At 40.2% G+C, this 24,766-nt stretch overlaps 1 protein-coding gene across 1 annotated transcript in view; it reads left to right on the top strand.

Annotated features, from left to right (window-relative positions):
- LOC147018114 (inositol 1,4,5-trisphosphate-gated calcium channel ITPR1-like) overlaps nt 1-24,766 on the top strand; it is a 489,954-nt gene that overhangs the window by 380,739 nt on the left and 84,449 nt on the right. Inside the window, exon 53 of the mRNA XM_085900071.1 lies at nt 8,297-9,479. Within this exon, the coding sequence (XP_085756197.1) occupies nt 8,297-9,479 (1,183 nt within the window). The remainder of the gene's footprint in view (nt 1-8,296; nt 9,480-24,766) is intronic.

Here is a 24,766-nt window from a genome sequence, read left to right as displayed (position 1 = left end):
AAGAATTATTTTCCTTTTTATATTTTTTATTATCATTAATTAGAAGATAATCACAGAATATACATTGTTTATAGGCTTTTGACTCTGTGTTTAATCCCCGTCTTTCACACGCAGGACAATTCTCAAATTTGTCATATGGAGAATCAGGAAAGTCTAGCATATTTATAAAGTAAAACTTTACTTAAACTGAAATTCATCTATACTTTCAGTTGTATATTACCATCGATATCGATATTTTTTTTTCATTATCAGATTCAACTACAACATTTTTTATATTAAAGGTAATTTTAAAATTATCGTTAACTACTATTGAACGAAATGTCATTTCACCTGATATATTAACATCCTTTATTTCATCAAGATTTACATCTTTAGGGTTGTTGAAAAAAATACAAATTTCTCCTTGCATATTACAGATGGTCTTATCTTTTCTTTCTAAAGCTTCATCCATAAGGTTTTTGTTCTTTGATACTTTTTCTTGTTTCATTGCTTTTTCTAGTTTTGAATATATTACTAGAAGGAGAGGAGAAACTTTTTTAGAGATACTTTAATTGATGTTCTACCAGGTATACTAAAAGCCCTTCCACTGAAGGAAATTGAAGAACTCATATTATTTACCATAATAGTTTTTATCCAATAGTTGTTATATTTATCTTTGTTCAATTTTACATCCTTGACATATTTCTCAGTATCTTTAACAGATGAAGAGATTGATTGAAACTTGTCTTTTGTGTCTTGAAACATTGTATTTATTAAGTGAAAAAGTTGGAGGATAAAATGTTTTTAAGCACAGATTCACCTATAAATTAAACGAAATTTTCATCAAGAAAATTTTAGTTTAAGCAAAGTTTTATTCTATAAATATGGTGAATACAACGTACTGCGATGTTTGTAATCACGAATATAAACATTATAGAAAACACCTCCGAACCAACAAACACACATTTAATCTATTTCATCAAATATCTCCTCTTGAGTTGGAAAGAAAACATTGTGATATCTGTTCAAAGGATGTTTTGAAGAGTAGTTATAATCAACATCTTCAATCACAAAAACACAAGAAAAATGAGTTTAAAGTAAAGGGAGACTATTATATTAAAAACACTGATGAGGCATTTAAAGGGCATATAAAAATAAGGATTTTTCAATTTGGAGAACCCGGTCCATCATCAATAGCTGAATCAATTGAAATAGTGAAACCCGATGTTGAAAAATTTATTAAAAAGACATTAAAAGAAATGAAAACTTTAAAGTTTTATATGGGAGTGAAAATGAATATGAAAAGACAAGATGAAGAACAAACTCCTTATATGAGAACAGATCTTCATTTTATAACATCATTTCAAGATTTTTTGAATAGTGGGGTTTATGAAGAACTATCAAGACAAGAGGAGGATGTTGATAATACAGTGGTAGGAAGTGGATTCAATATTAAAAAAAATCATCTTTTTAGATATACACATTCTAAAATCAAACCCTCTTAAAGCTTCTTCTTATATTGAATTACCAAAAGAAATAAAACTAAAGAAGGCAGTTGTTAATATTAAGAACAATGATAATAAATGTTTTCTCTGGTCTGTTCTTGCTCACTTACATCCACCAAAATGTAATTCAGAAAGAGTAAAACAATATATGAAATATGAGAATACCTTGGACATTAAAGATTTTAAATTCCCAATGCCATTAACAGATATTCCTAAATTTGAGAAAAAGAATAATCTTTCTATTAATGTATATGGATTAACGGATACAAACAAAGTTCAAATATTAAAAATTTCAAACAACTATAAAAATGAAGAAACACACATTGACCTTTTTGTATTTTAGTGTTGGAAAGAATTCACATTACACATACATCAATAATTTATCAAGATTAATCTCTTCTCAGGTATTCAGAACAGCAAACAAAATATATCCTTGTAAGCGATGTCTTAATTCATTTCATACAAAAAGAACGATTTGAACAACATTCAAAATATTGTAGTAATCATAAATCAGCTGTAATTACAATGCCTAAACCTGGTGAAAAGATTTATTTTGAAGATTATAATAAATCTATCATGCACCCATTTGTGATATACGCTGATTTTGAATGTATCCTTAAAAAGATAAATACTGCTTCTCCTAATCCAAAAGAACCATATACAAATAAATATCAAAAACATATTCCTTGTGGTTTCTGTTATTATATCAAATCATCTGTTGGAGAAAAGTATAACAAACTTGAACATTATCGTGGAAAAAATGCTTCACAAGAGTTTGTAAAAACATTAGAAAAGGATTGTATAAGACTCACTAAATTAATGAAAGAAACAAATGAACCGATGAAATTAACCAAAGAAGAAAAATTAGAATTTAGAATGAACAATATCTGTCATATTTGTGAGGGGGAAATTAAGGAGTCTAAAGTTAGAGACCATTGTCATCTTACTGGTAAATATAGAGGTCCCGCTCATTCCTGTTGTAATCTTAATTATAAATTACCTTCTTTTATTCCAGTCTTTCTTCACAACAGCGCCAACTATGATACACATCTATTTATAAATGAACTTTCAAAAACACCAGGGAATATTTCTGCTATAACAAACACAAGTCAAAAGTATATTTCATTTTCAAAAATGATATTCACAAACCTTTAACTCGTATTAGGTTTTTAGATTCTTACAAGTTTATGGGAACACCACTAGCCTACCTCGCATCAAATCTAAGCTCCACGGACTCTTTTCCAAATCTTAATTCATTCTTTCCAAAAGAGGAAATTCTCACTCAAGAGGAAATTCAGATTAAAGAGAGAATTCAAAGTAAAAAGGAAACTCTAATTAATGAAGAAATTCTAACTGAAGATGAAATTCTAATTATAAAGAAAATTCGAACTAAAGAGGAAATTCAGATTAAAGATGAAATTCTGATTAAAGAAGGAATTCTTACGAGAGAGGAAATTCAAACAAGGAATGAAATTCAAAGTAAAGAGAAAATTCTTACAAGTAAGGGAATTTATCCTTATGATTATATGGATTCATTTATGAGATTTAAAGAAACACAACTTCCTTCAAAAGAAAGTTTCTATAATAACCTTTATGAAGAAGAGATAAGTGATAAGGAATATAAACACGCACAAGAAATATGGAAAATATTTAAGATAAAGAACCTTGGAGAATATCACGATTTATATCTAAAAACAGATGTTTTATTGTTAGCTGATGTGTTTGAAGCTTTTAGATCACTCTGTCATAATAAAAATTGTTATGGATTAGATCCTGCCCACTATTTCACAGCTCCTGGTTTAGCTTGGAGTGCAATGTTAAAAATGACAAAACAAGATATAGATTTAATCAGTGATGTGGATATGCTTTTGATGATTGAGAAGTCCAAGAGAGGTGGAATATCACAAGTATGTTCAAAAAGATATGCGAAAGCAAATAATAAATATCTCCCAAATTATGATAGTGAAAAGATAGTAATTATTTGATGTATTTTGATGCTAATAATTTGTATGGATGGGCAATGTCTCAATCTCTGCCTTATGGTAAATTAGAGTGGGTGGAAGAAAAGGATTATGAAAAGGCTTTGATGAATATTGTTATTTCTTCTCAAGAGGAATTGAATGACGAAGAAGAAGGTTATTATTTTGAAGTTGATTTGAGGTACCCTGAGTGATCTTCATAATAAGCATAAAGATCTTCCTTTTGCATGTGAGAAAGAAACTCCAAAGAAAGAATGGTTAAGTGATTATCATAAAAGTTTTAATATTAAAGGCAAATCAACAGAAAAGTTATTAACAACATTCTATGATAAAGAGGGATATGTTTTACATCAGAGAAGCTTAAAACAGTTTTTGAGAGAAGGATTGAGAGTAGCTAAAATTCATAGAGTTTTAAAATTTAAACAAAGTCCTTGGGTGAAAAAGTATATTCAATTTAATACAGATATGAGAGCAAATACCAAAGTAAAATTTGAAGGGGACTTTTATAAATTAATGAATAATGCTGTATTTGGAAAGACTATGGAAAATGTTAGAAACAGACAAAACATTAGATTCGCAACATCTTGGAAAGAAGCTTCGAGATTGATAAATAAACCAAGTTTTGAGAGAGAAGAGGTTTTTTCAGAGAACTTTTCTGCAATTCATGTGAAAAAGGAAAGTATTGTAATGGATAAACCAATTTATATTGGAACAGCAGTTCTTGATTTATCAAAGATATTGATGTATGATTATTTGTATAATGACTTAAAGAAAGAGTATGGTGAAAATGTTTCATTGTTGTATATGGATACTGATAGTTTTATCCTAGATATAAAAACTGATGATGTTTATGAAGATATGAAGAAAAATATTGGAGTATATGATACAAGTAATTTCAGCAAGAAGAGTGAGTTATTTTCCAAAAAGAATGAAAAGGTTATTGGTAAGTTTAAGGATGAGTTGGGTGGGAAAGTAATGAGTGAGTTTATTGGATTGAGAGCAAAGGCATATGCTTATACGTATGGTGAACAGATTGATAAGAGGTTAAAGGGAATAAAGAAATATGTAATAAAGAAATCAATAACTTTTAGAAATTATTATAATTGTTTGATGAATAAGAAAGAAGAATATAGGAAAATGAATACAATAAGAAGTTATAAACATAACATATATAGTGAAGAAGTAAATAAAAAGGCATTAGGAGCCTTTGATGATAAGAGATTTATTTTAGATAATGGAATAGATTGTGTTCCATATGGATATTGTATGATAGAGTGTATAAAATAGATTATGTTTTAACGATGGGAAGATGGGTTAGGGTTTTTCAAGGGCTACCGCTGCGTTTTTTCACAATATATAAATGGTTAAACCAAGTATTAATCAAACTAAAGAGTGGAGAAAATCTCAGTCTTGGTATATAAATGGAAAACATAATGAATGTGAAAAATATCAAATAAGTCTTATTGAAAAAATAACTAAAACAAAGGTAAATAAAACAAATAAGCGAATTAATTTAAAAACTAGTAAGTTAGAGGATGTAAAGAAAAAAATGAATATCCTTGAATGGACTGAAAACTTTGATGGTTATCAATTGAACAATGAAAAAACAATTTACTATAATCTCAAAATGATATGTGGCTCAGGAGGTGGTCAGATGAGAGCATTAAGAGAAGTTTATCATTTCGTAATGGCACAAAAGGGGTATCTTAAAAAATATAAAGATTCAAATGTTTTGTTTGTCAATATTTTAGATGGGGATTATTGTGCAAAGAAAATTAAACTATTGAAGGAATTTGAGAATGAACAAATCTTTATAGGTTCAATGAGTGAGCTGTTCAACCCCCAGGTGTTCAATTCAATGAGGTTCAACCTCCAGGTTAAAAGGGGAGACAAATAAATATACCTTGGGATAAAAAGGGGATTTATTTTTAGGGAAAAAAAATATGAATCGCTGAAAATCCCCCATTCATTTACATGGGGAAAAGTGAGCCAGAATCAGTATTCTTACCCTACTGGCATCATTCGTGTATTCCTGGCTATGAAATATTAGAGTCCTTTGAGAAAGTTTGCACAGTTGGGAGAAAGTTGAAACTGTTCTAAAGCGGTGGAAAGACTACAAAACACTCGTGCATTCCCTGTATATACTGAGGAGAGATGGACAAAAAAGCAAGACTTCAGGTTCGGCTGAGCAAGTCCGAGTCAGGAAGTTTCTTGCAAAGTCGCTAAGTTATGGGGCTAAGCATGAGTTGGTTTAGACTGCATTTCTCCTTCTATAACTCTCATTATATGTAATGACAGCATTATGTTTTCGCCTGGGATCACTGAATGTTAACGGGTGTGAAGATGCATTCCGTTTGCGCCAAGTGCTGTCATTCTGTTTGAAGGAGAAACTTGAAGTAGCCTAGCTACAGGAGATCCACCCAACCCAAGAGGCTGCCTTCCGATGGGAAAGTCAATGGCAAGGATTGGCTTTTTTCAGTCACCTCACGGATACATCTTGCGGAGTGGCTATCCTCTTTTCACCAAGTGTGAAACCTGAAATACTTGTTGTAAATGAAGTCAGTTTAGGTCATTTGTTACATGTAAAGGTAAGGTTTGGAGATTTTATTGTCAACTTCGTCAACATTTATGCACCATGTATAGGAGCTGCAAGGGTGCGGTTCTTTCATCACTTGTGGATATTAATGCTAACCTTGGCTGATGAAGAGTGTGTGATTCTTGGAGGGGATTTTAATTGCATTCTCAATCCCTCCCTAGATATAGTGGGTAAGGAACCGCACAGTCCTTCTGCTAAGGCATTACACCAAGTGGCAACACTGTTAAACCTGAGAGACATTTGGTGTGTACAGCAACCCACAGATAAATCATTTACTTGCACTCGCATCAGGGTGGTAATATCTCGCAATCCCGACTACACCAATTTTACTTGTCTCACCGTTGGTGCAGGAGTGTAAGTTGCTCCGGTATACAATTTGCACATTTTGCAGCTCATAATCTGGCCTGGATTAAGCTTTCCCTGGCTGAGGGAAGGCATGGCATTGGGTTTTGGCATCTCAACAATGCCTTAGTCAAGGATGAAGCTTTTTTGTTAAACTTTAGTAACTTTTGGCAAGCCTGGAGGGATAGGAGAGGAGATTTTGTTCACTTGGACTCCAGTGGGACGTTGGGAAAGCAAGGCTGAAATTGTTTTGCCAGGAATACTCATATGGATCGAGCAAAGCAATTGGAGTAGAAATTGCTAAGCTCGAAAAGGGATTGTGCATCTTGAGCGGCGCTTGACCACACTTTCCCCTGCTGAATTACACGCTTAGAGAAAAAGAAGAGCACCCTCAAAGCGTGTAGTCGTGTAAAGGCACGAGGAACATCCGTTCACTCTCGGTTGCAGTTTCTTATTGAGGATGAATATGCCCCGAGTTGTCTCAAAACTTTTCAAAAGAAAAGTGCAAAGGCAGACTCAAGGCCCAGTCACACCTTGACGTTTTAGCCAGCAATGGCAACGTATTAAAATGTATGTAAAACGCTGGCTTACGTTGAACTTTTGATGTTTTTTTTAAAGATTCGGACGTATTCATAACGACTTGGTCTTATGCATAACGTATAAGTAATGGACACAGAACGTTTCGTTGTGTTATAGATAACTTATACCAACGAATGCTGAACCTGTTGTCGGCCTTCACAACCTATGCCCAACGATAGTCTAACTTATGCATAGCGCGCTGCACGCATCGCCGACGATGACGTGGCGTAGGTTATGAAAAGGCTGCCGCACAACGATTCAAATCATAACCGCTGCAGAAATGGAAGTGTCAACATCGCAGTCACACCTTGGCGATCTTGCCAGCGTATGCCGACCTCTGAAAAATGTGTCTAAAACGCTGGCGCACGTCGAATATGGTATGGGTAAGTTTGGTATGCGTGAATAGAACGCTAAAGTACGCTATCATACGTCGTAGTAAGTGGAGTACGTCTTGTAATTTTAAACATGTTGAAAATTTTACGACGTACTTGCCGTATGACACACGCTCCGCATGCGATGGGAATAAGTTGTACGCACGATATGCGATCATTGACACACATCGACACACGTTACTTGTAAGGTGCTCATAAGTCGAAACACGTCAAGGTAATGGTTAGCGTCAGTGTTCCAGACTCCCGTTTTTTTTTTTTTTCTTCGGTATGACAGTGTTCAGTGTACAGTGCGGTTAGGATTTAAATCGTTGAGCGGCAGCCTATTAATTATATTATATTATAACCGCACTAGAAATTGAAGTGTCAAAGTCACCATCATACCGAAGGAAGGAAGAAAAAAAAAACCTAAAAAAAAACAAAAAAACCAGGAAGTCTGGAATACTGATGCTAACCATTACCTTGATGTGTTTCGACTTATGAGCACCTTACAAGTAACGTGTGTCGATGTGTGTCACCGATCACGTAATGTGAGTACAACACGTAACTCATAGGTTAGAAATAAGTTTCGGGTACGCTAAACATTACCTCGACGTGTTTCGACTTATGAGTAACTTACAAGTAACGCGTGTCGACGTGTGTCAACGATCGTGTGACGTGCCTACAACTTATGGCCAGCGTTATGTGGAACGTGTGAGTCATACGCTGGCATAAGTCTTAAAATTTCAAGCATGGAAAATTTGAGGACAACTGAAAAGTACAACGTTTAAAGCCAGCGTACAATGACGTATGGCAGTGTTTTTCAGCGTGCTCTCAATGTTATCAAAACTTACCCATAGCGTATTCGACGTGTACCAGCGTTTTAGACAAATTTTCCAAAAATCGGCATATGCTGGCTAAAACGTCAAGGTGTGACTGGGCCTTTAGGACGATATCCAGTTTTCTGGCAGAAAATGGCTCCTTGCTCAATGATCCTGAGCGTGTTCACAAACAAATTTCGGGTTTTTATGCTCAACTCTACTCGGGTAAGAAGGTGGATGCGGATGCTTGTGGAACTTTGTGGAACAGCCTCCTTGAAGTGACTCCAGAATACATTGAGCGACTAGAAGCTCCATTTTCTCTGGAAGAATTAACAATTGCCCTACATAGCCTGTTGCTGGATAAGTCCCCTGGAGTGGATGGCTTGTCTTGTGAATTTTACACCAAAGTATGGGATTTGATCGGACTTTACCTCAGTGCAGCTGAGGAAGCTTGTGATACAGGCCAAATGCCACTGTCTTGGAGGCGAGCAACCTTGGCTTTGATTCCTAAGGAGGGTGACTTGAGAGACATAAGGAACTATCGGCCAATGTCTCTGTTGTGCGTGGACTACAAAATCATGGCAAAAATGTTGTCAAATCGTCTGGGACTGGTGTTACCAAAATTAATCAGCCCTGACCAGTCATACGCCTTCCCTGGCAGAACAATATATGACAACATATCCCTGGTCAGAGACATAATACAGTATGCGGACAAGACTCAGACTCAAGTTGGATTCCTTTCCTTGGATCAAGAGAAAGTTTTTAACCAAATGAACCACGATTACCTCTTTGAGACCCTGCTAAATTTTGGGGAAGGGAGGAGATACTTAGGCATGATCGAGACTTTGTACATGCCGGCAGAATGCCTAGTTAAAGTCAATGGTCACTTGCTTGCCCTCTTTCCATTCGGAAGAGGAATAAGACAAGGATGTCCCTTGACCGGCCAACTTTATTCCCTGTGCATCGAACCCTTCCTTTGTTTGATGAGGCAAAGGCTAACTGGCATTCTGATACCAAACACCGGGCTCTCCCTCATACTTTCTGCATATGCAGATGACATCCTTGTTTTTGCCAGCAGTGCAAGGGATATGCAAGCCGTTTATGATTGTCAGCAGGTCTACTCAACAGCATCATCTGCTACAATAAATTGGAGAAAAAGTTCTGGGCTTCTGATTGGACTAATGCAGATCACAGAGTTCCCAATACCTTTTCAGGAATTGACATGGAGTTGCAATGAGCTGAAATACTTGGGATGCATTTGTCCACTTCAAGTGGGTGATCACCACTTGCAGGCCCATAGCCAGGGCTCAGTATTAAGGGGGGCATATGAACTGGATGGGGGGGGGGAGCACAATTATTATATTTAATATTTTGATAACCTGGTATACTATTATATTCATGCAGCATTGACACATCTATACTGAGGTTGCCGTCACATATGAACCAAATTGATCTCAGCAAGATTTAATATGTTCTGATGTTTTTGGCCTAAAATTATTCGAATGCAGGAGAGCCGCAACAAACTGGCACATTCACAATGCAAATATTCAATGATTAAACAATTGGCACCAATTCAGGTGCACTTATACAAGGTGTTGTGAAGAATTGGCATTAGAAAATTAATATACCAGAGATACAATAACTAAATGGGGGAGGTTGGCACCAGAATCAGTGCACTTTTAAATAAGATACCGTCGGCTATGACCTGCGATCATCACGTTGAACTATCAACAGCAAATACGACCAGCCTGAAGATACCACAAGGTCCGCATTTAAAGCAGTCAATTACACAGGGGTAAGGTTATGCACAAAGCACTAGATATGGGATATGCAAAGCACCAAACACAACATTTAACTTAAACATCAGAAGTACAAAGCAGCCGCCCACGGCGGGTGCTGACCACAACCACACTTCAACCACAACCACACACGCATCACCAGCAGTCACACACACAATCTGAACTCCTCGTATAGTTTTTATACCGCTGCACTCACTGTCAGAAGAGCTGCAGGCGATGTGTCTCGGTGTGGAATCTTGTGAGGACCTTCTCCTTCCATTCATTCAGGCATTTACGTGTGAGGTCTCTCTCGAAGGCCAGCTGTACCAGTTGTGCCTTGCGTGCATGGCGCATGGACCGTCGATGGTCAGTGAAGACATTCCTCAATGTTGAGAATGAGTTTTCACACATGGCAGTGGACGCACCAAATGTTAGTCCAAGTCTCATAGCAGTCACTACACTTGGCATGGCTTCCAGCGTTTTGTAGTATGTTGAGAGGAGTTTTTGTGTTGTCAATCTCTCGTTTGGCTGCTTTTCTGTCTGTGAGCGAATAAACTGCTTTGCAACCACACACTCTGTTTCACTGATGGTTGACTTTGTTAATGTCATGATGCGCTGGAGCAAGTGGGGATCCAAAAACGTGCCATTTTCAGGATTCAAGGCAGTGAGTGAACGGGCGAGTTGTGTGTTGCGCTCACTGAAGCGCTGAGTGATGTCTCCAAGCACAGTGTCAATTGCGCTGTAAAAAAAAACCCTCTGCAGTTCCGTCTTGTCATTGTTTTGTCCTGTAGTCTCCAAAACTACAAACTGTTCCAAGTTCTTATGCATTGTGCGTCTCCGTTTTGGTGGTGCAGGTGTAGAAGTGCGAGCATCGTTGGCCTTGTTCCACAGATCAGTGAACTCATCCTCAGAGCGGAGTTTCTTCACGCACTCTGTAGCACTCGCCACCAGTTCCAACCCCGTTAGCAAGTCCATGTCCTCTGCCTGCAAGAGTCTGTTAGGGCCATCTAACAACATCAGCAGTTTTTGTACAAAGATAGCAATGAACATGAAGGCAGGCCCAGAGACTTCCCGCAAAAGCCCAATAGCCTCCATCCTCATCTCTGCACCGTAGGCGCGCTCTGCATCAATCTCCGACAGTAAGGATGCGATATCCTTTAAAGATCCTATGATCACAGACACGGTGGCTAAATGTCCCGTCCACCTTTGATCAAGAAGTCGTTTTAACCGCCCACCTTTATACTGTGCAGCAACAGTGGGCTTTCTGAAGAATTTGTACAGGCAACAACAAACCTCGAGGAAATCAGTGACAGCTTTCTCTGCTGCCAGTGCGTGGATAACTACCAGATGGAGTTGGTGATTTAAGCAGTGCACATAGGGGATTTCTCTTTCCAATATCTCTTGCAACAACTTTTGCACCCCACCGTGCTTCCCAGCCATTACCGAAGCCCCGTCGTACACCTGACTTAATATTTTTGACGCGTCAAGTCCTGTTTTTATCAGCTCTGCAATTATTAGGTCTGTCAATGTTTTTGCATCTCCAGCGTCGGCTGGAGCTATTATGAGTAGACACTCATTTGTCTATGCTTCATTTGATGCCGATACAAAGCGAATGATGATTGATATGTTCTCACATTCAGTGGGGTCCTTCGTCCCATCCACCTTGATAGTAAACCACGATGTGCCTACTTCTTCCACGAGGGCATCCGTCACAACATTACTCAATGTGCAGATCAGTTCATTCTGCATTTCCGGACTAGTATAGTCTAGCTTGTGTTTCGTGTATATATTATTATTAGTATAATATAACTAGTATAGCTAAATTAACTGTATAAATTAACTAGTATAGCTTGTGTTTCGTGGGATATGCTTTATTATTTCGACTAGCTCGGTGTCTTTTTTGAGTGTGCAGTTTAAAAGCGAGAGGAAGAGCCCACTGTGCCATCTGACATATCTTCAAAATTATCAAGGCTCCCTCTAAAAGGTATCTGATTTTCGGCGAGAAATCCCACAACATCTATGAAAGCAGACACATAGTACCGGTTTCTATTTAGCTGGTCAGCATTGAGGAGTGTGGAAATCTTACCACAATCGATACGCCTCTCATTCTCCTTCCACCTCAAAATACAAGTTAAATGTTCCTTTGAAGTTGCGTGTTTGTGCAACCCCCTGCCTTTCTCAACGGCACGTTTCCAATTCCGGTAGCTTCGCACTGTGAAAGTAGAGTCCACTGGGCCACGTGCGGTGGTAAACTTCCTACATGGATAGCAGAATGCTGCATCTGTCTGCACACTGTATTCCAGCCATTCATTAGTCTGGTACCACGAGGACACAAACGAGCGACTCTTGTTCTGCAACAGATGGCCAGGGTACCGCTGTAGAACAATTTCATTCGGTCTCTCACTTCCAAAATCATCGGGAAGCGGCTTGACAGTCACACCCGACCCCGAGGCCGCCGCCGAGCGTGGAAACTCGGCTGTCTGCGCTGGGGCTCCAGCCGCAGGGCTCACGTTGCTGGCTTGGCCAGGTTAGCCAACTTCTGTCGGTATTTCATCGACAAGATCGTCTCCTCCTCCTCCTCCTCCTCCTCCTCCTCCCACAACATGTCTTTCATCATCTTCTTCATTTTCGTCGCTTGCATTTTTTCCTTTTCTGAGCCATTTTCGTATATCCATCATCCACGTCTTTTTCTCCTGCTGCGAGCTCGTGCTCTGTGATTCGGCCCTCGTGACTCGAGTCACTAATCTCGCGACTCGCGAGATTTGACGGTTGATGGTTTTATTTATTAAATGATCCATCCATCAAAAACAGGTTTTATCTGCATAATTTCAAACGTAAGCACGATTGAAAACACACATATTTTAAATTTTTATTATAAAATTACTTTTGTAAGATGGAGGGTTGACGGGTTGTGAAGGTCACGTGGTGCACGTGCACTTCATCTTTAATAATGTAAATTTATGTCTTTTCCTTCATCATATTATCATATTATGCCTGGTGTTGGCTTAATGGTTAGGGTAGTGGGCTTGGGATCCTAAGGTCCTGAGTTCAAATCCCGCTCAGCTGTTGAATTAACACCAGGTGGGGTTGACTCTGCCTGTCATCCTTCCGAGGTCGGCAAAATGAGTGCCAGCATGCTGGTATACTGTGTCGGAGTGGCGACCCGTCCAGGATTGTTCCCAATAGCCAAGGAGACTGCTTCGGTGGCACCAACGCTCTGCACAGAGTATGGTCCTTATGGATGGATGGATTATCATATTATGACGATATTACATTTATACCTAACTTACAACCAATCAGGTAACCTGCTCAATAGGGTCTCCATATCGAATACGCTGATTGGCTATTCCTTAAAACTAAATGATCCACGATATATATATACATATATATATATATATATATATATATATATATATATATATATATATATATATATATATATATATATATATATATATATATATATATATATATATATATATATATATATATATATATATATATATATAACCACCCACAACATCGACATTCGACACGAGGTCTTGGCTGCCGGCGTTGGTGCTTGTGTTATTATCTTTTATCTTGTGGTCTTGGACCGTATTGTCTTGCCAATTGCATAGGGAGATGCGCTGGGACGCACACACTTGACTTATCTCTTGATTCTTATTCAAAGAAGGATATTATTAAAGAACAGTTTATCCAAGAAGGCCATATTATTTCACCACGTTGAACATCTGGAATAAGGGTTTTAGTTCACACAGGTGAACTCTTAAACAGCAAGGTCACAGTGGGCGCTCGTCCTTAAACACTAAGTTGTTCACAGAGTGCAACAGGGCATAAATGGGTGGCGTACAAGTGGGGGGCACCAGATGCGCCATGGGGGGAATTGCACCCAAATGCCCCCCCCCCCTAGCGACGGGCCTGACCACTTGTCAACTGGAACACTTTAGGAGACAAGATAGAAGCAAAGTTGAGAGACTGGAGTGGGCTGCCAAAAGTCCTGTATGTATGTAATATGTGTATGTAATTTCTATGTTATGTTTGATATATATATATATATATATATATATATATATATATATATATATATATATATATATATATATATATATATATATATATATATATACACACACACACACACACACACACACACACACACACACACACACACACACACACACACACACACACACACACACACACACACACACACACACACACACACACACACACACACTGGGGAGAATAAGTATTTGATACACTGCCGATTTTGCAGGTTTTCCCACTTACAAAGCACATAGAGGTCTGTAATTTTTATCATAGGCACACTTCAACGATGAAAGATGGAATCTAAAACAAAAATCCTGAAAATCACATTGTATGATTTTTAAATAATTAATTTGCATTTTATTGCATGAAATAAGTATTTGATACATCAGAAAAATAGAAGTTAATATTTGGTACAGAAACCTTTGTTTGCAATTAGAGATCAGACGTTTCCTATAGTTCTTAACCAGGTTTGCACAGACTGCAGCAAGGATTTTGGCCCACTCCTCCATACAGATCTTCTCCAGATCCTTCAGGTTTCGGGGCTGTCACTGGGCGACACAGACTTTCAGCTCCCTCCAAAGATTTTCTATTGTGTTCAGGTCTGGAGACTGGCTCGGCCACTCCAGGACCTTGAGATGCTTCTTACGGAGCCACTCCTTAGTTGCCCTGGCTGTGTGTTTCGGGTCGTTGTCAGGCTGGAAGACCCAGCCACGCCCCATCTTCAATGGTCTTGTTGAGGGAAGGAGGTTGTTGGCCAAGATCTCGCGATACATGGCCCCATCCATCCTCCCCTCAATACGGTGCAGTCGTCCTGTCCCCTTTGCAGAAAAGCATCCCCAAAGAATGATGTTTCCACCTCCATGCTTCATGGTTGGGATGGTGTTCTTGGTGTTGTACTCATCCTTCTTCTTCCTCCAAATACGGCGAGTGGAGTTTAAACCAAAAAGCTCTATTTTGGTCTCATCAGACCACATGACCTTCTCCCATTCCTCCTCTGGATCATCCAGATGGTCATTGGCAAACTTCAGACGGGCCTGGACATGTGCTGGCTTGAGCAGAGGGACCTTGCGTGTGCTGCAGGATTAAAATCCTGAATTGAAATTAAAAATTAAATGGACTGTTTAATAACTGTCACATAGATTTCTTTTCCAGTAAAAGGAAGAGTGATCATTGGCTGATCAAATTAAGCATGTAGCATTTGCCAAGCGTCTGTGTTATTTAATTTAAGATCAAAGAACGAATCAATGTTGCAAACTGACATCACTGGTTATTCCCTTGTTTAATAATTGCCATACAATTTTAACCCAGGATGTGTAGCAAATTCATGCTTGTTGGTTATTAGCATACATTACATGACTTTGGTGATCACAGATTATTTTTTTCAACATTAAACGGTCATTGGTTTTTTGTTTGATTGGTGTTCAAGGCCATACTCAAGGGTATTTCGCTTATATGACGACGGATTCTCCATTTCTTACTCCGTACGACTTAATATGATGGAAAACCGGGAGGAAACCAAAGATAAACCACCCCCGCAATAGCCGAAGTCACCTCATGTCACTCCCTCATATACCTAAGCAGGTTGATTGGGCGGTGGGTACATCGAATGAGGATGGGTATTCAGACGCGCTAACCATTAAGCCATGGCGTGGGTCCCATAAAAGTCACAATAAAGGTTTGACCAGGCTTGAACCACGATATGCACCAACTACGGAGCCCATTACATAACCAAATAGGCCATTGTAGTGCTCAGAGTTTATGCTGTGAAAGTTTTACAACCTTTCATTTTTTAGTTTCTCAACTCTGAATATTATGGTGGAACAGTTAACATGAATGAAAGGGAGATAACCAGTAGTAAAGTACTGACAACTCTGGGTTTCTACTTGTTCAGCTTTGACAACACTTGTTTTTTCATTGCACGTCTAAACTTTAGACGCGTTTCCGCCAGTCAGGTCAGGTTTGATCTGTGACCTACTACAGGTACCATGTAAACCTGTACTAACCTGTTCCATGGTCGGGTTTTCGGCGACTAAACCGTCTCCCCCACCAGGTTTTCTGGTGAGGAGGGTGTTTGGATATGGACACCCAGCAGGATTAAAAACAAAACCTGTCAAAGTGCGGATGAGCTCCTTGTGAGCCAACGGCCATCCATATCTAGTGCCCAACTGTGTCTGCGGACGTCCTCCTGCAGTTGGGTCACTTCTTATTAGGCCACCGTAAAATTTGCACTCCGGCCACCGTAAAATCCTTCATTCCGCAAAATGCAAAAACGCAAAAAAATCTGAAAACCCACTCCGTGGGAGTACCTCCTGTGCAGCTTCCCTTCGCAGGGCAGCTCACCGGATGACGGGATTGGGGCAAAGCCTTCGGGACCCCCAATCTTTGATGATAGGAGGGAAACCACGGGGTAACATCCCTGGGTCAGATTGCGGGAGAGTGTGTCGGAGTGGTGCTGAGGTGTCGTCCACCAGACGGCGGTCTCCTTGGGTTAACCTGAGGCGGTCCCTTCAGGTGGGTGCCTGGAATGTCCTATCCCAAAGAGAGGATGATCACCTGTCTCTGTTATCATCTGAGCTCAAGCGTTTGGACATCGGGATTGCAGCTCTCTCTGAGGTTCGGAGACCGGATTAGGGCGAGATAATGGTGGGTGGTTACACCTACTATTGGTCTGGTCGCTCTGATGGTTACCATACCCAAGGGGTTGCTGTAGCTGTGTCCAATAAGCTGACCCCAATGATAATTGAGGTAACACCGGTCAACGAGCGTATTATGAGATTAAGGATTCGCCACTCCTTAGGTGTCATTTCCCTGGTCTCTGTTTATGCTCCGATTGAGGCGAGTCATCTCACCGTGAAGGATGCATTCTACTCCACAATCGAGTCTGTGGTTGATCAGTGCCCCAGACGAGATACACTTCTAGTCTTGGGGGATTTCAATGCATCGACTGGAACTGATAGGGATGGTTATGAGGTGTGTGTTGGTCTCCATGGGTAAGGAACTATGAACCAGAATAGCACTAAGTTCCTTGACTTTGCAAGAAGTCATGGACTTAGGGTGGCTGGTTCATGGTTTCAGCACCCACAAGCTCATCGCTGGACTTGGTATTCCAACGCTGGTGGTGTGGCAAAGGAGATTGACCATGTCCTCATTGGCGGTCGTTGGAGGATGATCCAGAACTGCAGGGTCTACCGGAGTGCTCAGTTCCTCAATACTGACTACAGGCTTGTTGTAGCAACTCTAAAGCTGCACCTTAAATCCTGGAGAATGGTACCATCCCAGCCGAGGCTGGATGTTCCCAAGCTCAGGGATGAGAGAGTAGCTGAGGAGCTTGCGAACAGGCTGAGTGGACACTTGGGGGGTCTGGGTGCTTTGGGGGGCCCTGAAGAGTTGTGGAGCGCCTTCAAGACCACCGTCCTTGATGTTGCCGGTGGATGCCTTGGAGCTCACCGCAGGGCAAAGAAGAATTTTGTCTCTCAAGGGACACTGGATACCATTGACCAGAGTCGCAGGGCCAGGCTGAATGGCAGAGCTGAGCTATTCAGGGAGCTGAGGCGTAAAACTGTACGTGCACTGAGGGTGGACAAGGAGGCCTATGTGCGAGGAATCTGTGAGGGGGTAGAGCATCACCTGTGGACAGGTGATTCTCGTCCCGCTTACAGGGGAATTCGCGCATTACGTTCATCCAAGCTCATCCCTCGGAGCACTGCAGTTCGAGCAGAGAGTGGTAGGCTCTTGACAGAGGAGTCTGAAGTGAAGGCCCGCTGGGCCGGTTACTTTGAGCGGTTGTACTAGGCTGATCCCCCAGCTGTCGAGTTGGACGTCAAGGGTGTTACAATCCCTGTTGCTGACCCTCGAATCAACTGTGGTCCACCTTCGCTTGTGGAAACACGGGCTGCGGTGAACCAGTTGAAACGGGGCAAAGCTCCAGGGATCTGTGGCATCCATGCCGAACTTCTCAAGGCTGGTGGAAATGCTGCACTCGTGTCGTTGCATGCAGTTTTGTGCTCTGCCTGGAACACAGGCATCATCCCAACTGACTGGAAGAGGGGCCTTGTTGTCCCTCTCTGGAAAGGGAAGGGTGATCGCCAAGACTGCGACAACTACCGAGGGGTGACGCTGCTCTCAGTGCTGGGCAAGGTCTTTGCTCGGATAATTCTTGATAGGGTTCGCCACCATCTGCTTGAGCACCAGCGTCCAGAGCAGTCAGGCTTTACACCAAAGAGGTCAACGATTGACCGTATCCTTGCACTTCGTGTCCTCACCGAACGCAGACGAGAGTTTCGGCAGGGGCTGCTTGCAGCCTATGTTGATCTCTGTAAAGCGTTCGATTCAGTGAATCGGGATGTCCTCTGGAGGATTCTTGGTCTTCGTGGGGTGCCACCAAAACTGATCGATCTGATGTCTGAACTCTACTCTGGTACTGAGAGTGCTGTGAAGTGTGGTGGTACCATCTCTGACTTATTTCCAGTTGTTACTGGAGATCGTCAGGGCTGTGTACTGGCCCCCACACTTTTCAGCACTTGTATGGACTGGATTCTAGGGAGGATGTCGGAGAGATCAAGTTGCGGTGCATGGTTTGGGAATGTCAAGATCTCAGACCTTGATTTTGCAGATGATGCAGTCATCTTTGCGGAGACTTTAAACATCCTCTTGGGGGCCCTAGAGGTGCTGAATGAGGAGTCGGAGCCGTTGGGATTACAGGTGTCTTGGGTCAAAACTAAGATCCAGGTTTTCGGTGACATCTTGGATGCTGCTGTCCTGTCTGTGTCTGTTTGTGGTGAGGATGTTGAGGTCGTGGAGAGATTCACTTACCTTGGCAGTAATATTCATGTCTCTGCTGGCTGCGAGTCAGAGGTCAATAGACGTCTGGGTCAGGCCTGGGGAGTCATGGATTCACTGGATCATGGGGTGTGGCGCTGCCGGTACCTGTGTGGGAGGACGAAAGTCCGAGTCTTCAGGTCCTTGGTACTTCCAGTCTTGCTCTATGGGTGCGAGACTTGGACTCTGACCAAGGATCTGAGACGGAGACTTAATTCCTTTGGTACCAGGTCTCTTCAGAGAATCCTTGGCTATGGCTGGTCGGATTTTGTGTCCAACGAGCGGTTGCTGAGAGAGACTAGGATGAGATTTGTTACCTGCATAGTCCGTGAGCGTCAGCTGTGGCTGTATGGACATGTGGCTCGTTTTCCTGACGCTGATCCTGCTCACCAGATTCTCTCAGCGAGGGAGTCTCATGAGTGGAGGAGGCCAGTGGGCCGACCACGTGCCTCATGGTTGCAGCAGGTTGACCATCATCTCAAGAAGATGGGGATGGGCCTGGCATCTGCCTGGGGGATGGCCAGACGGAGGCCCCTGGAGTACCGGCGGAAAGTGGACGCAGTGACGCGCTGTTCTGGCACATGCTCCCATACCTGACCTGACCTAAACTTTAGACTGTATAAATTATGTGACACCCCTGGTTATTTGTTCAAGTAATATTGTGAGAGGAAACCTTATGGTGCCAACTATTGGCAGGTGCAATAACCCTGAGATTTATAAAAAGTGACATCTCTGGTTTTCCCCTTGTGGTTTTCATATGTTTTAATGTCATGCACAGTCTGATCCTTACAATGACCTGATTTAACATATTATAATGTCATGCACGGTCTGATCCTTACAATGACCTGATTTAACATGTTATAATGCCATGTACAGTCTGATCCTTACAATGACTTGATATAACATGTAATAATGTCATGCACAGTCTGATCCTTCCAATGACCTGATTTAACATGTTATAATGTCATGTACAGTCTGATCCTTACAATGACCTGATTTAACATATTATAATGTCATGCACAGTCTGATCCTTACAATGACCTGATTTAACATATAATGTCATGCACGGTCTGATCCTTACAATGACCTGATTTAACATGTTATAATGCCATGCACAGTCTGATCCTTACAATGACTTGATTTAACATATTATAATGTCATGCACAGTCTGATCCTTCCAATGACCTGATTTAACATGTTATAATGTCATGCACGGTCTGATCCTTACAATGACCTGATTTAACATGTTATAATGTCATGCACAGTCTGATCCTTACAATGACCTGATTTAACATGTTATAATGTAATGCACAGTCTGATCCTTACAATGACCTGATTTAACATGTTATAATGTCATGCACAGTCTGATCCTTACAATGACCTGATTTAACATGTTATAATGTCATGCACAGTCTGATCCTTACAATGAGCTGATCTAACATGTTATAATGTCATGCATGGTCTGATCCTTACAATGACCTGATTTTACATGTTATAATGTCATGCATAGTCTGATCCTTACAATGACCTGATTTAACATGTTATAATGTCATGCATAGTCTGATCCTTACAATGACCTGATTTAACATGTTATAATGTCATGCACAGTCTGATCCTTCCAATGACCTGATTTAACATATTATAATGTCATGCATAGTCTGATCCTTACAATGACCTGATTTAACATGTTATAATATCATGCACAGTCTGATCCTTACAATGACCTGATTTAACATGTTATAATGTCATGCACAGTCTGATCCTTACAATGAGCTGATCTAACATGTTATAATGTCATGCATGGTCTGATCCTTACAATGACCTGATTTTACATGTTATAATGTCATGCATGGTCTGATCCTTACAATGACCTGATTTAACATGTTATAATGTCATGCATAGTCTGATCCTTACAATGACCTGATTTAACATGTTATAATGTCATGCACAGTCTGATCCTTCCAATGACCTGATTTAACATATTATAATGTCATGCATAGTCTGATCCTTACAATGACCTGATTTAACATGTTATAATGTCATGCACAGTCTGATCCTTACAATGACCTGATTTAACATGTTTTAATGTCATGCACAGTCTGATCCTTACAATGACCTGATTTAACATGTTATAATGTCATGCACTGTCTGATCCTTACAATGACCTGATATAACATGTTATGTCATGCACGGTCTGATCCTTCCAATGACCTGATTTAACATGTTATAATGTCATGCAGAGTTTGATCCTTACAATGACCCGATTTAACATGTTATAATGTCATGCACGGTCTGATCCTTACACTGACATGATATAACATGTTTTAAGTTCAAGCATGGTCTGATCCTTACAATGACATGATATAACACATTATAATGTCATGCATAGTTTGATCCTTTCAATGACCCAATTTAACATGTTATATCATGCATAGTTTGATCCTTACAATGACCTGATTTAACATGTTATAATGTCATGCACGGTCTGATCCTTACAATGACATGATATAACATGTTATAATGTCATGCATAGTTTGATCCTTACAATGACCCGATTTAACATGTTATTATGTCATGCACGGTCTGATCCTTTCAATGACATTATGCATCATGTTATAATGTCATGCACAGTCTGATCCTTACACTGACATGATATAACATGTTTTAAGTTCAAGCATGGTCTGATTCTTACAATGACATGATATAACACGTTATAATGTCTTGCATAGTTTGATCCTTTCAATGACCTGATTTAACATGTTGTAATGTCATGCACGGTCTGATCCTTACAATGACATGATTTAACATGTTATAATGTCAGGCACAGTCTGATCCTTACAATGACATGATTTAACCTGTTATAATGTCATGCACTGTCTGATCCTTACAATGACCTGATATAACATGTAATAATGTCATGCACGGTCTGATCCTTACAATGACATGATTTAAGATGTTATCATGTCATGCACAGTCTGATCCTTCCAATGACCTGATTTAACATGTTATAATGTCATGCATAGTTTGATCCTTACAATGACCCGATTTAACACATTATGTCATGCACGGTCTGATCCTTACACTGACATGATATAACATGTTTTAAGTTCAAGCATGGTCTGATCCTTACAATGACATGATATAACATGTTATAATGTCATGCATAGTTTGATGCTTTCAATGACCCAATTTAACAAGTCATAATGTCTTGCATAGTTTGATCCTTTCAATGACCCAATTTAACATGTTATAATATCATGCATAGTTTGATCCTTACAATGACCTGATTTAACATGTTTTAATGTCATGCACGGTCTGATCCTTACAATGACATGATATAACATGTTATAATGTCATGCATAGTTTGATCCTTACAATGACCCGATTTAACATGTTATTATGTCATGCACGGTCTGACCCTTTCAATGACATAATGCATCATGTTATAATGTCATGCACTGTCTGATCCTTACAATGACATGATATAACATGTTATAATGTCATGCACTGTCTGATCCTTACAATGACATGATATAACATGTTATAATGTCATGCACTGTCTGATCCTTACAATGACATGATATAACATGTTATAATGTCATGCACTGTCTGATCCTTACAATGACATGATATAACATGTTATAATGTCATGCACTGTCTGATCCTTACAATGACATGATATAACATGTCATTGAAGTGGCAGACACCATGGAATAGCAAAGATCACATCACATTATTAATTACAAGACAGCAAAGATTAAGAACAGAATGTGACCTCACATTTGCAGTGCCGAGGAGTGTGAGGGTGGGCTGTAGGCCCAAAGAATATATGAGCCGCAGGATGGAAGCAGCAATGAAGGCGCGCAAGCCGTGAGGCCTTGGCAGAAGCAGCATCATGGCAATCGATATGAGTATTGCCATCCAGAGAAGACCGGACAAAGGCATTTCGAGGGGTACTAGAGATTGGCAAAAGGTAGGATAGACATATGAATAGAGGATATGAGGAGGAGGGATTGGAGGACGATGAACATAGAAAACCACGTCAATATATAAAACAAAGCATTGCGACCATATACAGTGTAGTACTTCAACACAAAAACGAAAATAAGGCATTGCTAATTGTAGGTGTCTATACCCAGCGATTTTTGGCTTAAACAACACAGAAAACAAAGAAAATGACTAAATTCCAGGATCTCAAAAATGAAGTCAAAAGATCCTGGAAGCTGAAGAGTGCCAAAATTGTAGCACTGACAATTGTAGCAATGAGATTTATCCTCATGGAGATATTAAAAACCAGCCCTGGGAATATTACTACAAACAAACTTCAGTTGGAAGCTGTCCGGGGCTCAGCGACGATCCTGAAGAGAGCCCTCAGCACAAATCTTTGAAAACAGAAAACTTCATATCTTGGTCCATGAATCGTGACCCCTTACCAAAATGAAGGGGGATGCTTTGAATCCTGAGAGGACTCCATTCCACATTCTGAAACCTGCATATGGAGATAACAGCCAACAACTCTCTCTCTCTTTCTTTCTTTCTTTCTTTCTTTCTTTCTTTCTTTCTTTCTCTCTCTCTCTCTCTCTCTCTCTCTCTCTCTCTCTGACACACACACACACACACACACACACACACACACACACACACACACACACACACACACACACACACACACACACACACACACACACACACACACACACACACACACACACACACACACACACACACACACACACACGAATTTCGGATATACAAGCTACTTCTCTTTTATTTAGTAACCCCATGATTAACCTCATCTGACATAACATCTACATCCCTTTCATATTTCCTGGCAGGTAATTTGGTCAGGGTACGAGCACACAATGGCCTACTCTTAAAAAAATACTGTGGGATTTTGAACATTGACAACCTAAATGCAGTTCAGACATATTGGCTTTATGTCATTGGCAGAATGATGGTGTACTTTGAAATCCAGCACCGTTGACTGACGCAGTATCAGAACGGCATTTTAAATGCTTAAATTAAGTTGGATCTTGTCAGGTATCAAACATACACTTGCCAGCTCGTTGGAAACAATGTTAATCAATGAGTTATCCTTCTACCCATATAATTCTCAGGCCATTCAAGCCCAGCATGCCACTCTTTGATTCATTGTCACGTGAAAATCACAGTAATCTGCACGTCTGCTGACTATTAGTGCAGAGGCCTTCAGAGATGACAATTACATACTGACAAATGACAGCCACAAAGACAGGAAGATGGCAGTACACTGAAAGGTACAACTCTTTGGTGAAAATTCAAGACTATTTTGACACATTGTCAAGGTACATTGAGAGGGAAAATACTTTCTCAATAAACCACAGATCATGTGTGTGTGTGTGTGTGTGTGTGTGTGTGTGTGTGTGTGTGTGTGTGTGTGTGTGTGTGTGTGTGTGTGTGTGTGTGTGTGTGTGTGTGTGTGTGTGTGTGTGTGTGTGTGTGTGTGTGTGTGTGGGTGTTTGTGTGTGTGTAGGCAAGGAGAGGAGAGGAGAGCAGAGGAGAGACAGCTCAAAATCTCAGTATATTTGACATCATGGTTTGGGATAAGAGATTCACGAAATACTCAGTGACATAGTGTGAGAGTTTCAAGAAGGTAATTTACTATAATCTCATAAATGAGTCATTTGTACTTGGCGAAATAATTTTTTGCCAAGTATGTTGGGCTGTCATGTTTCTCTGTTGGATAGTCGATCTATTTGGGTAGTCGATCTATCTACCCTTATTGTCAGGTTTTCCCTCGTTATGTCTGTCTGTTGGGTAGTCTATCTCTCTACCCTTATTGTCATGTTTTCCATCGTTATGTCTGTCTGTCTGTTTGTCTGTCCAGGCCAGTACTCTGTTAATTTTAGGCCGATTTTGTTGAAACTCTGGTGGTAGGTTCATACCATGACCGAATTGTGCGCGTTTGA

This window comes from Eptatretus burgeri, chromosome 10 (assembly GCF_056783735.1).
Source record: "Eptatretus burgeri isolate ZD-2024b chromosome 10, Ebu_testis_v1, whole genome shotgun sequence".
Taxonomy (NCBI): domain Eukaryota; kingdom Metazoa; phylum Chordata; class Myxini; order Myxiniformes; family Myxinidae; genus Eptatretus; species Eptatretus burgeri.
Note: the sequence above shows the minus strand (reverse complement) of the source record. Positions and strands in the feature narration are given on the sequence as shown.